Below are 15,065 nucleotides of genomic sequence, written 5' to 3' on the forward strand. Positions count from 1 at the left end.
AGCAAAGTCAATGAGAAACCTGATCTTTTATGCACGTTGCTTATTTTCCCTTGTATATTTGCTGCAGAAATTTGCAACATTTTTCCACCCTGAAATGCATAGAAAACGCATGGGAAAAAAAAGCATCAAAAATGCGTGTTTTTTTTTTTCTACCAAGAGACACAGATTTCTGCACTTAGCCTTAGTATGTGCACAAGCTATGTGCGCATGCTGCGTTTTTTTGACGCTGCGTTTTTGGGCGCTAAAAACGCACCCGCACGCACCCGCAGCAAAAACGTGCAAAAAATGCACCAGTAAAAACGCATGGTTTTTTTACCGCGTTTTTGGCTGCGGTTTGCTGCAGTTTTGATCTCTGCATTTTTTTGTGTCTTTCCAATGCGTTGCATGGGGGGAAAACGCAGAAAAATGCAGGAAAGAATTGACATGTCAATTTTTTTTTTTTTTTTAAAGCTCAAAACGCAGCTTAAAAAAAAAAGTTGTGTGTGTGGACAGCAAAAATGAAAACTCATAGACTTTGCTGGGGAAGCAAAGTCATGCAGTTTTAAGCCAAAAACGCACCCGAAAAACGCAACGTAACACGCACTGTGCGCACATAGCCTTAAGGTATGGAACGGCGGTTAGCTATAGCAGACACTTCTCTATAGGATTCCCAGCAGAGTGTTCTGTATAATTAGTTCTATCATGTTTGCATAATGAGTTACTTAATGACATGGGAGAGGTAGGTGATGGGCATGGGGGACAGGTATGATTGAGTGTCTGGCTATATGATTTTTAGTGGTTAATAGTTTTATTGATAGTTTAGTTGTTTTTAATTTTTTTTATGCAACTACATAATTTTCATCTAGAGTCAGTTTATTGATGATGATGATGATGATAATAATATTATTATTATTATTATTATTAATAATAATAATAATAATAATAATAATAATGTTACTCCGGTCTTAAAAGGTTGAAATGATCTCTCCTCTTCTTATTGAACTGGCTTCAGGGAATATTGATGATATGATTGCTATTAAACCCTTCACCACTGCGATATTCTGTTTTTTCCTCCAAGGGCCATAACTTTTTTTTATTTTTCCATCAATATAGTCATATGAGGGCTTGTTTTTTGTGGAAAGATTTGCACTTTTGAAGAACACCATTCATTCTGCTATATATTGTACTGGAAAACGGTTAAAAAAATGTTCAAGTGTGGTGAAATTGCAAAAAAAGTGCAATTCCACAATTTTTTATTTTTTTTTTTATATTTGCCATGTTTACTATATGGTAAAACTGACCTGGCAGTATGATTCTCCAGGTCAGTATGAGTTCATAGATACAAAACATGGAAACATATATTTTGTTTTTGACTAGTGAGGGAAAAAAACTTCATAACTTCTTAAAAAAAAAAAAAAAATGATGCCACTTTTGTTGTCATTTTTCCAGGCCTGTAATGTTCTCGGTATTCGGAATCTGCATCTGTGGATTGCTTGTTTTTTGAGTCTTGAGATGACGTTTTTCATGATACCATTTTAGGGTAGTTATGATTTGGCTGCCTCCTTATTGCATTTTATTGCAATATTGCGGAAGCCAAAGAAACAATTCTGGTGTTTTGATTTTTTTTTTTGTTACACTGTTTACTGGTCAGATTTATTTATTTATATTTTGATAAATCGAACATTTCTGAACCCGGAAGTACCAAATATACATTAATGCTTTATTTTCAACGGGGCAAAAGGGGGGTTATTTCAACTTTTTATTTTTTGTTTTGTTTTTTTAACCAAGAACTTTCCCCTTCCCCCCCCCCCCACACTTTTATTGTTTGTACTAGTCCCCATAGACGACTTGAAGCTGGGATCATCCAGTCGCTTGTGGTATGCAGAGCGGTGCGTCAGTACTACTCTGTATAGCACAAATATTGACTTCTTGCGAATGCTTGCAGCCGGAGTTCACAGGAAGTTCAACATAACTTATACAGGTGTCATCAGCTGACCCCCGCTATCATAACTAACCATCGGCGCCCCCTGATCACGTCATTGGGCTGCCGATAGGAGTTTTGAATGACACGCTCCCCGTCTGTGCATGTTAAATCCCGCTATGAAGAGACTGATAGCGGAATTCAACTGGTTAAAAGCGGCGGGGGATCTCCGATCTATCCTCCGCTGTTAGAGGCACATGTCGGCTGATCACATCAGTCGCATGCGCAGGAAAAGATGCAAGCTCGGAATACGAGTCTGCATCAAAGGCAGGGACACAAACTATTACGTACCTGTATGTGATACGTTGTGATTGGGTTATTGTTAAAATATGCAAAATATTATTATTTTTTTTTTTTTAAAGGTCCTTTTTAATGAGTAAAGCAAAGAACAGCAGTCAAGAGGAGTTTATCATTGGCTACTTAGAAGGGTATTGACCGAGAGGACAAAAGCTCTATGATGAAATAGCTTTTTCATCTCATTTGTTGTCTGTAAAGAGCACAGAAGCCACTGAAAAGTTTCTTGATCGCTTTATTCTGCATAGGCAGTGACGGAGAAGACAAATCTCATGTTGTTGAACTGATCTTTGCCATCTTATTCTAGATAAATAGAGGATGAATTACATCAGTAGTTTCTGAAAACACTATGTGTTTGTGGATTACGGGATTCAATACTGAACTAAGGGAGTGCAGACTGTCCACGTTAGCAGGTGCAAAATACTTGCATTGCCCAGGTGCTGGCTATGCCACCGAGTCTCTGGTAATGCATCACATTTATAGGAGGTCACACAGCCAAAAGAAATTCTACAAAGTAGTGCAGATGCTTGTCATGAAAGGGTTGAAAATTTCCGAGACTACAGTAATTAGTAACTGCTTCCCAACAGTAGACGTACTGGTTCATCCAATGTCTCGTCACCACCTTTGATGAAGGCTCATGAGCCACGTTTGCGTAATTCCAGGCAGATGATAGCTGTCCTTCCTGGCAGATGATGGCTGTGAGAACTAGTCTGAGATTTCACAGTCTTTGATTGAATCTGTATTGTAGAGCGTGTGGATTCTTCTGTGTAGTCTTTCAACAATAACATTCACTGTCGCTAAGCAGAACATACCAGCAGCAATAAGCAGTCACCATTTAAGAAAAAACTAACTGTGAGCTCCACATCAGCTGGTAACCAATTAGGCACTTTTGACAAATAAATAAGAAAAAGCAAAAATAAATGTTTAAAAATATGTTTATCCACCTTCTGACAGGGAACAAGTGTATTATCTCCTGGTCTTCATATTGGACTAATCCTCATGTTGGGGCTAATGATTTATAAGAAGTCAACAACCGATATATTCTACAAACATCCATGTCTTTACACCTTAACCTTTGGGTGTGTGAGTGCCAAAGTTACTATTAAGCTTGTGGTAAGTCTCTGTATGTATTTAATTCTGAACTGTCTAATGTATTGTGGAACAACTCTAAATCCTCATTCAGACACCAGGGGATTTTTTTACTTAGTGAGTTTCATCAGATTTCAATCAAACTTTGGTCAGAATTTCATCAGTTTTTGTTTTTTTTTTGTTTTGGTTTTTTTTTCCACGGTTGAGGAAAAAAAAAGGTTTGTGCACCTTATCTATTTAGTCATTGAAAAACGGACAGCATGTGAATGACATATGAACACGGTCAGGTTTTTTTCATTGACTTTTAAACTTCATTGCTGATTTTTCATCCCACACTCTAATCAATATCGGTCATGTTTCTGCAATTTTACATGGACCACTGAGGAAAAAATCTGAAATGTGAATAGCCCCATAGGCTGTCGTATGTAGTGCTTCTAAAATAAACAAATCGCACTCAGCAATGAAAACGTTATGTGAATGAGGCTTAAAACTTAGTTCCTTGAAAAAGTATTCAAGTGAACTTTTCCACGTCACACCCACACACTTAAATGTATTTTAGGCTGGAGTCATACTTGCGTGTAACTCGTACGGGGATCGCATCACTCAGACCGGCCGATGGCTCTCCTGGCACGAGCGGGTCAGCTGCATAAGAATACATGAAGCTGAAAGAGAGAGGGAGCCCGGTCCGGGCAGTACAATGCGATTCTTGCTCGTGTCACTTGCAAGGGTGACTGCAGCATTAGCGAGATTTCATGTTATATTTCAGAAAAGTTAATGTGATAGGATTACTTTTTCAAGGCACTTACAATAATGTTATATACTCAGTTGTTATAGACTTTGTTTATAAATATGAAAAACCTGTATAACATGTAAAAAGTACCATCAACGAACCGCGTATATAAATGTGCATGTTAAAGATCATGTTATATAATGCCACCTTTCTAATGATTTCTTTCAGTTGGCCCACATGACCAAAAGTGAGCTCTATCTTCAGGATTCTGCATTTATTGGACCAGGACTTCTATTTTTTGATCAGTATTTCAACAGTTTCATTGACGAATACCTTGTTTTATGGTTGGCAATGGTAAGTAGTTCTTATTGTACTAATGTGATCCATGTACTAATGTTCCCTCTTTGTATGTATATATGATACTTTAAAAACAGCTTAGCAATAGTTATTCACATATTGCAGAAAATTTCTGCTGCAACAAATTCACAATAAATCAGTGACCGAATAAGCATATAATACTCGTGGATTGTACCCTACTCTGAATAAGGTCAAATCCAGAATGAACATCTGCACAAGAATGACCTTTCTACAGATTTGAAATCAACACAATGCTCTTAGTGTTTTGCTTATTTTTTTTATTCCCCCACAGTGTGCGAATGGGATTTTGAAAACTCAATTTGTGTATTGTACTTTAAATTTCTGCAGACTGAAAGTGCAGTATCTACATTGCACTTCTGCAGTGACTCCTTAGACTTACGTTCTTAAACCCCATAATTCCAAAACCAGGTTTCACCTTCCTGACCATGCCAATTTTTTTAAATCTGATGTGTCATTTCTGTGTGTTTTAAAAAATTTTTGAAAGCGTCTACATAGCGGTAGGCAATTTAATAATTTTAAGTTGAATAATTCTTCATTCAAATGCTTAACGATTCCCATTTTTGTCAAAATTGAATTTTGCCCACCGTCTCCTCAGCGCTATTTTGCTGATAAGTTCATGAACAGCTCAATCTTCAGCAGGAGGTTGCATAAAGAAGATCGCAAAAAGAAGCTGCATCGTATTTATAAGCAGTTAACTGGAAATGTATGTAGGGTCCCAGGAATATGTTAGAGGAGATTTTGCACGAGATGAGATGTGCACAAGTTGTAGTGGCACTGCCTCGCTCAATTAACCGGCTAACATGATCAAGGCTTTGATGCTCAGTTACTATGGCAAGAGCAGCTAATTAAGTAACAGTCAAAAATAGCAACAAAAAGAGGAGCTAAAAACTCCCCCAAAAATGTATTATAAAATGTACTCACAGCAAAAAAGGGCAACCAGTCCAGTTAGCCCAGGCCAACACATCTAATGCACAAACAGGATGCAGACAAGCCTCTCAACATGATGGACACTTCACAGGTGCAAGGTAAATTGCACACCAGTGGCGCGCATAGGGCACTGTTCACACTTGTATGCGCATGGTGTCCAGCCAGCAACCTATTACCACGCCCTTACTATTAGATTAGGCGGGTTACCCGGACACTACTCACTGCAGCACGCAAGGGACAGAAATTCCACTATGCACGGCCGTATTAAGAGGCCCGGCTGCACCCCGCATAGTCAAAGTGCAAAAAATACATATACAATATATGTGAGGTATTAGTTTGTAAATTGGCCAATGTACGTAAGCCCACAATCCTCATCACGGATCCTCACGCTTGCGGGTCCCTACACTGATAAATATCAAAAATAGCTATTTTTATTTATTTTATTAAAAATTTGCTATTTTTGATATTTATCAGTGTAGGGACCCGCAAGCGTGAGGATCCGTGATGAGGATTGTGGGCTTACGTACATTGGCCAATTTACAAACTAATACCTCACATATATTGTATATGTATTTTTTGCACTTTGACTATGCGGGGTGCAGCCGGGCCTCTTAATACGGCCGTGCATAGTGGAATTTCTGTCCCTTGCGTGCTGCAGTGAGTAGTGTCCGGGTAACCCGCCTAATCTAATAGTAAGGGCGTGGTAATAGGTTGCTGGCTGGACACCATGCGCATACAAGTGTGAACAGTGCCCTATGCGCGCCACTGGTGTGCAATTTACCTTGCACCTGTGAAGTGTCCATCATGTTGAGAGGCTTGTCTGCATCCTGTTTGTGCATGTATAATTAAGTAACAGCTTGCTTTCTCTGAAACATCTGCTTCTAGCTTGGGCTGAAAGTAAAAACTTTAGAGTGATGGGCGGACTTGCAGATGCCCAGGATCCGCGGGTCTAACCGGATTTAAAGAAATAAACCCGGTTCAGGACCGGAATCAATCCCAGATATCTGGCCGGACACCGGTCCCCATATTAATCTAAGGGACCTGAATTAGGCAATTAAAAAATGGTGGTAGAAGGGATAGGGGGATAAGCGCAGGCACTTTATACTTACCAGTTTCCGCACAGCTGTAATACTACTTCTGGGGCCACTGACTATCCTTCATACATCTTCATTGCTTCCCCTGCCCACCAGCAATCCCAGCATCCTTGATTGGTTGCAGTCAGACAGTGCCCCCATCCTGTCTGACAGCATCTGATTGCTTCCAATCAGAGACACTGTCTGTGTGTCTATATTGGTGTAAAAATAATTAAAAAATCGGCGTAGGTTCCCCTCATATTATGATACCCAGCACAGATAAAGCATACAGCCGAGCGTTTGTTGGCTGTGTACCAAAAATAAGCAGGACTGCATGCGTCTTTAAATAAGTAATTTAACCCCTTCAGCCCCGGGGCACTTTCAGTTTTTGCGTTTTTTTTGTTTTTTGCTACCCTTCTTCCAAGAGCCGTAACTTTTTGGTTTTTTTTTAATTTTTCCGTCAATCTTGCCATTTGAGGGCTTGTTTTTTGTGGGACAAGTTGTACTTTTAAATGAAACCATAAGTTTTACCATATGGTGTACTGGAAAACAGCAAAAAAATTCCAAGTGTGGAAAAACTGCAAAAAAAGTGTGATGGCACAATAGTTTTTGGGATGTTTTATTCACGGTGTTCACTATATGGTAAACCTGATGTGTGGGTATGATGCCTGAGGTCGGTGAGCGTTTGTAGACACCAAACCTGAATAGGTTTACTTGTATCTAAGGGGTTAAAAAAAATTCACAAGCTTGTCCAATAAAAGTGGTGTACGTTTTGCGTCATTTTCCGAAACCCATAGCGTTCTCATTTTTTGGGATCTATAGCTCAGTCACGGCTTTTTTTGTGTGTCTGGAGCTGACGTTTCTAATGGTATCATTTTTGCGCAGATGCTACGTTTTGATCGCCTGTTATTGCATTTTGCATAAAACTTGCGGCAACCAAAAAACGTAATTTTGGCGTTTGGAATTTTTATGCCGCTACACCGTTTACCAATCAGATTAATTGATTTTATATTTTGATAGATGGGCATTTCTGAACGCGGCGATACCAAATGTGTATATTTATTTTATTTTTTAACCCTTTAATTTTCAATGGGGGGGAAAGGGGGGTGATTTGAACTTTTTTTTGTTTTTTGGTTTTTTTTTTTTAACTTTTTTTTTTTATTTTACTAGTCCCCCTGGGGGCTATAGCGATCAGCAATCCGATCGCTTTTATCTATCTGCTGATCACAGCTATACAGCTGTAAACAGCAGATACAGTCACTTCCTGCTTCCCTGGCCTCTGGGCAGGGTGAAAACGAAAGTGAAACCTCATAGCTGCAGGCGTCATCACATGACCCTGTGCTACCATGGCAACCACCGAAAGTCACGTGATCACTCACGTGACATCCGGTGGGGGCGGCGGTAAGTGAAAATCTTCACCGCGCGTATATACATCTCACTGCCAGACTTTGGCAGCGAGATTTAAGGGATTAATGTTACGGGTGGAATGCGATTCCACTCGTAACATGCAGGCACACATGTCAGCTGTTGAAAACAGCTGATGTGTGCCGATCAACGCCGCTTGCCCGCGGCAGGGGGCGGGGCTTAACAGGACACGCTCCATGACGATATATCCGTCCATGGTTGTGAAGGGGTTAAAAAAAACCAGTGTGTGGTCCCCCGCAATTTTGATACCCAACCATGATAAAGCAGCTCGGAGCTTGCATTTTCAGGCTGGGGGCACTGCAGTGGATTATAGAAGTGCAGAAAGAATTGATATGCTGCTACTTTTTTCTGCAACTATATCTGCAAGGAAAAAAGAAGCAGCATCATCATCACAGCAAGTCAGGATTCTCATAGACTTTGTTGGCATGAGGTTTTCCTTGCAGTATTGATTAAAATCTGCAAGGAAAAACATATGATAAAAGCAGCAAAAAAGCAACGTGTGCACATACACTTAAGGAAAGTTCACAGACCTAGAACATGAGGTGGAAAATCTCCACCAGGAAATCAGAGAAAACCACAGGGAGATCCACATGATGGATCTGCACCAAATCGTGCAGATTTTGCTGTGAATTAGGCTATGTTCCTACATAGCATAAATACTGTGGGGGTTTTTTATGCAGAAAATGTGTTGCATTTATATGGAACCTGTTACTATAAGGCTATGTGCGCACGTTGCGTACAGTTCACTGCAGAAATTTCTGCAGCGATCTGAAGAGCAAATGTGCGCTTTAAATCGCTGCAGAAATGTCCGTAGTGAAGCCGATTCCATGCGCTCTGCCTGCAGCTCCTCCCATAGCTGGTTAAAGAGCAGGGGGAGCTGAGCCGATTGATATATATAGTTTTGTAAGGAAAGATTCAGTACAACCTGTAATTTAATTATTTAATCCTTTGCTCTTTTTGGGATTTTTGGACCAGTGGGCGGTACTTTAATTAAGTGAAAGCTAAGAGTGCATACAGAGATACCTGTCAGCCACTGATAGAGCCACCCACTGGACAAAAAAAATCCCCAAAACAGCAGTGGTTTAAATGATGAAAACACAAGATATACTGAATCTTTTCTCACAAAACTTATATGAGGGGCTGCTGATAAGTCTTTGGCTTTACCCAGAAAGAAACGAGATAGTATGATGAAACTTTAAATGTATTCCACATAATCTCCACTGATATCAACACACTTCTTACATTGGTATGCAGGGCTGTATTTTGCCTTCATGCTACCCTAGGCACTTTATGTGGTCGCGTCCCTTAGTGACAACGTAAAATTGAGTTTTCGCACACGACCTCTGTTTAAGGCAGATCTACTCTGTAAAACACTTTAAAAAGTATCAATGAGAAACGAAGGGCACTAACCCCCCCCAATGGGGATCACCACAGGCACATCAAAACATAGCATGAGCATAAAATATTCCCACCACACCGTCCCCACTTATATACTGTGGCTGTGACACTGCCCCTAATAAACTAAAACACCACACTGCCCTCCCTTATAAATTATACCCACCACACCTTCCTCAATTATGAAATATGATTTGTACATTGTGAGGAGGAAGCAGCATGATGTGAGGACAGTGTCCCATGCATGCTGCCCCCCTCCTCACAATGTCCCATGCATGCTGCCCCCTCCTCACAATGTCCCATGCATGCTGCCCCCTCCTCACAATGTCCCATGCATGCTACCCCCTCCTCACACTGTCCCATGCATGCTGCCCCCTCCTCACAATGTCCCATGCATGCTGCCCCCTCCTCAGTGTCCCATGCATGCTGCCCCCTCCTCACAATGTCCCATGCATGCTGCCCCCTCCTCACAGTGTCCCATGCATGCTGCCCCCTCCTCAGTGTCCCATGCATGCTGCCCCCTCCTCACAGTGTCCCATGCATGCTGCCCCTTTCCATGAGCTCCTAATGCTGCCTTCCTCTTTTCCATAATGACACCTCCAAGTTGCCCCACTCATGCTAAGACCACCACACTAACGTTTATGCTGAGACCCCCCCCCCTACACACACACACACACACACTACCCCACTCTTGATATTGACTCCCCTACATTACTCCACTCCATGCTGCCCCTTCTCCATAATGAGCTCCCAATGCTGCCCCCCTCTTATTCTGAGTCCTTACACTCCCCCCACCCAATTGATTTTGTCATTGCACTATCCCTCAACCCTTGTCCTCTGTCTCTAGCATCAGCCTCTATCTTCCCTCAGCATCAGCCTCTCTCCCCCAGCCTCCCCAAGCATCAGCCGCTATCTTCCCTCAGCATCAGCCTCTCTCTCCCAGTCTCCGCCTCAGCCTCCCTCCAGCCTCAGCCTGCCCCAGTCTCCACCTCAGCCTCCCTCCAGCCTCCCCCCAGTCTCAGCCTCAGCCTCCCTCCAGCCTCCCCCCAGTCGCAGCCTCAGCCTCCCTCCAGCCTCCCCCCAGTCTCAGCCTCAGCCTCCCCCCAGCGTCCCCCAGTTTCAGCCTCCCCCCAGCGTCCCCCAGTCTCAGCCTCCCTCCAGTCGCAGCCTCAGCCTCCCTCCAGCCTCCCCCCAGTCTCAGCCTCCCTCCAGCCTCCCCCTCAGCCTCCCCCCAGCCTCTGCCTCCCTCCAGCCTCCCTCAGCCTCCCCCAGTCTCAGCTGCAGCCTCAGCCTCACTCCAGCCTCCCCCCAGTCTCAGCCTCCCTCCAGCCTCCCCCTCAGCCTCCCCCAGTCTCAGCTTCAGCCTCCCTCCAGCCTCCCCCCAGTCGCAGCCTCAGCCTCCCTCCAGCCTCCCTCCAGCCTCCCCCCAGTCTCAGCCTCAGCCTCCCTCCAGCCTCCCCCAGTCTCAGTCTCAGCCTCCCCCAGTGTCAGCATCAGCCTCCCTCCAGCCTCCCCCCAGTCTCAGCCAGTTTTTATCTTCCCCTGCAAAAAATTATGCAAAACATGCCCAAAGAGGGGAGTAGCTGTAGAAAAGCATCCCTGAAGGAGCTGCCAAGGAAAGGAAGTGAACAGTAGTTGACAGATTTTTTTCTCTGATGTTTTGGCCATAACGGCCTTGTTCACAGAGTTTACTGTCGTTGGTGGTTTAGTGTGTTGTGGGTATATGATTGCAAAAAATTCCCAAAGAAGAGTATAGCTGTCATTGGTGGTTCAGTATCCTAATGTAATGGCTAGAAAAGCAACCCTGAAGGAATTTACTGTCATCTGTGGTTCAGGGTTTGATGGGTATAGCTAGGCAATCGGCCCTGGGTAAGCTCGCCTTTGCTCTGTGGGAATTTATAATTTATAAATTCCCACAGAGCAAAGGCGAGCTTACCCAGGGCCGATTGCCTAGCTATACCCATCAAACACTGAACCACTGATGACAGTGACCAGGTAACTTGCACCAAACACCTGCCACGGGTGCTTGGTGTATTGTGGCATCCCTAGCTTAGGGTACCTTCACACTTTAGCGATGCAGCAGCGATCCGACCAGCGATCTGACCTGGTCAGGTTCGCTGCTGCATCGCTACTTGGTCGCTGGTGAGCTGTCAAACAGCAGATCTCACCAGTGACCAGCCCCCAGCGACGTGCAAGCGACGCTGCGCTTGCACGGAGCCGGCGTCTGGAAGCTGCGGACACTGGTAACTAAGGTAAACATCGGGTTACCCGATGTTTACATTAGTTAACAGCGCACACCGCTTAGTGTGTGCAGGGAGCAGGAGCCGGCACTGGCAGCGTGAGAGCTACGGAGGCTGGTAACGAAGGTAAATATCGGGTAACCATCTTGGTTACCCGATGTTTACCTTGGTTACAGCTTACCGCAGGCTGTCAGACGCCTGCTCCTGCTCCCTGCACATTCAGGATTGTTGCTCTCCCTGTCACACACAGCGATGTGTGCTTATCAGCAGGAGAGCAACAATAAAAAAACGAACCAGCACTGTGAGCAGCGATCTCACAGCAGGGGCCAGATCACTGCTGAGTGTCACACACAGCGAGATCGCTAATGAGGTCACAAAAACCGTGACTCAGCAGCGATCTCAGTAGGGATCTCGCTGTGTGTGAAGCACCCCTTACTCGGGGTTATCTGAACTGGATTTACTGGGAGTGCAGGGATGTCTGTGAATATAGGAGGATCGTTATCTCTAAACCGATTTAGCTCTTTATGTGCACAAGAACTGATAAGTGGATTAGCAAGCACATACAGGTTAAAATCACCTGTGCAGTGAATTATCCACCATGAACATCTAACAAATTGTATGCCTTTTATCTTCAGAACTCTCAGGCTATGTGCACACGCTGCGTTTTTTTGACGCTGCGTTTTTGGCCGCTAAAAACGCACAAAAACGCACCTGCGTCGAAAAAACGCGGCAAAAAACGCACGCGTTTTGCCGCGATTTGGTGCGTTTTTTTGCTGCGTTTTGCTGCGTTTTTGCTCACTGCGTCCTTATGCGTTTTTTATCAGTGAACAAAAAAAAAAGGTCTGATGTCATTTCCTTCTTCAATGTGTTCTTCATTCTCCACTAGTGTATGCAGAAGAGCAGACAGCTGCAGAACCACAAGGCTCAGCATCCTCGATCCAATAGTGTATGCAGGACAGCAGACAGCAGCTGTCGAACTACAAGGCTCAGCATCCTCCATCCAATAGTGTATGCAGGAGAGCAGACAGCAGCTGTCGAACTACAAGGCTCAGCATCCTCCTTCCAGGACTGTATGCAGGATTTCTCTGCCCCCCCAAAAAAAAAAAATGACGTGGGCTTCGCCATATTTTTGTATGCTAGCCGGGTACAGCAGGCAGGTACGGGCTGCCCCCAACCCCCAGCTGCCTATTTGTACCCGGCTGGGAACCAAAAATATAGGGAAGCCCTTTTTTTTTAAATTATTTCATGAATTTCATGAAATAATTTTAAAAAAAAATGACGTGAGCTTCGCCCCATTTTTCAGTCCAGCCGGGTACAACTAGGCAGCTGGGGATTGGAATCCACAGTGCAGGGTGCCCATGCTTTCTGGGCACCCCCGCTGTGAATTGCAGTCCCGCAGCCACCCCAGAAAATGGCGCTTTCATAGAAGCGCCATCTTCTGGTGCTGTATCCAACTCTTCCGGCTGCCCTGATGCCGGGTGGCTAGCCAGGTAATAATGGAGTTAGGGCTAGCTGTATATTATCAGCTAGCCCTAAGCCCGAAATTCATGGTGTCACGCCAATATTAGACATGGCCACCATGAATTTCTAGTAAAGATAAAAAAAAAACACAACACAGAAAAATATTTTTATTAGAAATAAAACACAACACAATTAGTGACTCCATCTTTATTGAAATAAACCCCCCTCCGCAGTAATCCTGGGTCAGGGTCCCGCGCAGTCCAATCCGGATCCAATATCATCTGATCGGTTTGCTGGAAGGCAAAGCGATCAGATGATGTGTCAGGATAAAGGATGTGAATCCCATCACACATCAGCTGATTGTATAAAAGCCGATTATACAATCAGCTGATGCATCAGTAGAAAAAAAAAAAAAATAATACTCACTTATGTGCTGATTACCGATTACCGGCAGCTCCCGGAGCGATGGGGCGGGAGTCTGATCCCGTCCGATCGCTGCAGCAGCTGCCGGTAATCAGGGATGAAGTCTCCTGACGCATCCGCTGATACCGGCCGGGCGCCCGCGTCAGCCCGAGACTCGATCAGCTGATGCGTCAGGTGACTGCATCAGGTGATCCATCGCCAGGTCCTGCAAGCAAGGTCCTGCCCCGGGGAGACTGCACACAGCCGGAGCGGGAGCGGCGATACCGTGACAGGAGCTGGGAGCGGGCATGGCACCGCGAGGCTGCAGACAGGTGAGTATAACTTTTTTTTTTTTTATTCTACTGTTAACTTTTGTTCTCGCAGCCGCTTCCACCTCCTGCCTGTACATGGCGCCGCACGGCAGCATACATGCACAGGACGGGAGATGGACGCGGCGGTGACGGTACCGGGAGGATTCACGCCTCTGTCTATACTGACAGAAGGAATCCTCTTCCTGTACACGTCACTTTACTACCCACCTCCTGCGCTTATAGCTGCGTTTTTGGTCTTAGAAACGCACCAAAACGCAGCTATTTGCGTTTCTCATTGCGTCTTTCAACATCCCATTGAACTCAATGGATGAAAAGCGCAGTGAAAAACGCGGGAATAATTGACATGCTGCGTTTTTGTGGTCACCACAAAAACGCAGCTGAAAAAAAAACGCTGTGTGGGGACAGCAAAAATGAAAACTCATAGACTTTGCTGGGGAAGCAAAGTCATGCAGTTTTGAGGCCAAAAACGCACCCGAAAAACGCGCAAAAACGCCGAGAAAAACGCACCGTGTGCACATAGCCTCATTCTCATTGACATTGATGGAAATGTGAATAGACTTTGGACAGCTGAAAAAGGTAGTTTTTAAGGAAGTTTTTGCAAAAATCAAACCAAAATTTTACAACTAAATAAATATATTTCTTAAACCATATACATTTTTACTAATATTGCAGGTTTAGGCCCAGCCTCTCAGCCTCCCTCCAGTCTCCGCCTCAGCCTCCCCCCAGTCTCCGCCTCAGCCTCCCCCCAGTCTCCGCCTCAGCCTCCCCCCAGTCTCCGCCTCAGCCTCCCCCCAGTCTCCGCCTCAGCCTCCCCCCAGCCTCAGCCTCCCCCCAGTCTCAGCCCCAGTCTCAGCCTCCCCCCAGTCTCAGCCTCAGCCTCCCTCCAGCCTCCCCCCAGTCTCAGCCTCAGCCTCCCCCCAGTCTCAGCCTCAGCCTCCCTCCAGTCTCAGCCTCCCTCCAGTCTCAGCCTCCCTCCAGTCTCAGCCTCCCTCCAGTCTCAGCCTCCCTCCAGTCTCAGCCTCTGCCTCCCTCCAGCCTCCCCCCAGTCTCAGCCGCTGCCTCCCTCCAGCCTCCCCCCAGTCTCAGCCTCTGCCTCCCCCCAGTCTCAGCCTCTGCCTCCCTCCAGCCTCCCCCCAGTATCAGCCTCTGCCTCCCTCCAGCCTCCCCCCAGTATCAGCCTCTGCCTCCCTCCAGCCTCCCCCCCAGTATCAGCCTCTGCCTCCCTTCAGCCTCCCCCCAGTATCAGCCTCCCTCCAGCCTCCCCCCAGTATCAGCCTCTGCCTCCCTCCAGCCTCCCCCCAGTATCAGCCTCCCTCCAGCCTCCCCCCAGTATCAGCCTCGCCCCAGTCTCAGCCTCCC

General features: G+C 45.2%; 1 protein-coding gene across 1 annotated transcript in view; it reads left to right on the plus strand.

Annotated features, from left to right (window-relative positions):
* CHPT1 (choline phosphotransferase 1) overlaps positions 1-15,065 on the plus strand; it is a 70,129-nt gene that overhangs the window by 45,503 nt on the left and 9,561 nt on the right. The window contains exons 6-7 of the mRNA XM_075344706.1: positions 3,209-3,367; positions 4,302-4,427. Of these exons, the coding sequence (XP_075200821.1) occupies positions 3,209-3,367; positions 4,302-4,427 (285 nt within the window). The remainder of the gene's footprint in view (positions 1-3,208; positions 3,368-4,301; positions 4,428-15,065) is intronic.

The sequence above is a fragment of the Anomaloglossus baeobatrachus genome, chromosome 4 (assembly GCF_048569485.1).
Source record: "Anomaloglossus baeobatrachus isolate aAnoBae1 chromosome 4, aAnoBae1.hap1, whole genome shotgun sequence".
Lineage (NCBI taxonomy): Eukaryota > Metazoa > Chordata > Amphibia > Anura > Aromobatidae > Anomaloglossus > Anomaloglossus baeobatrachus.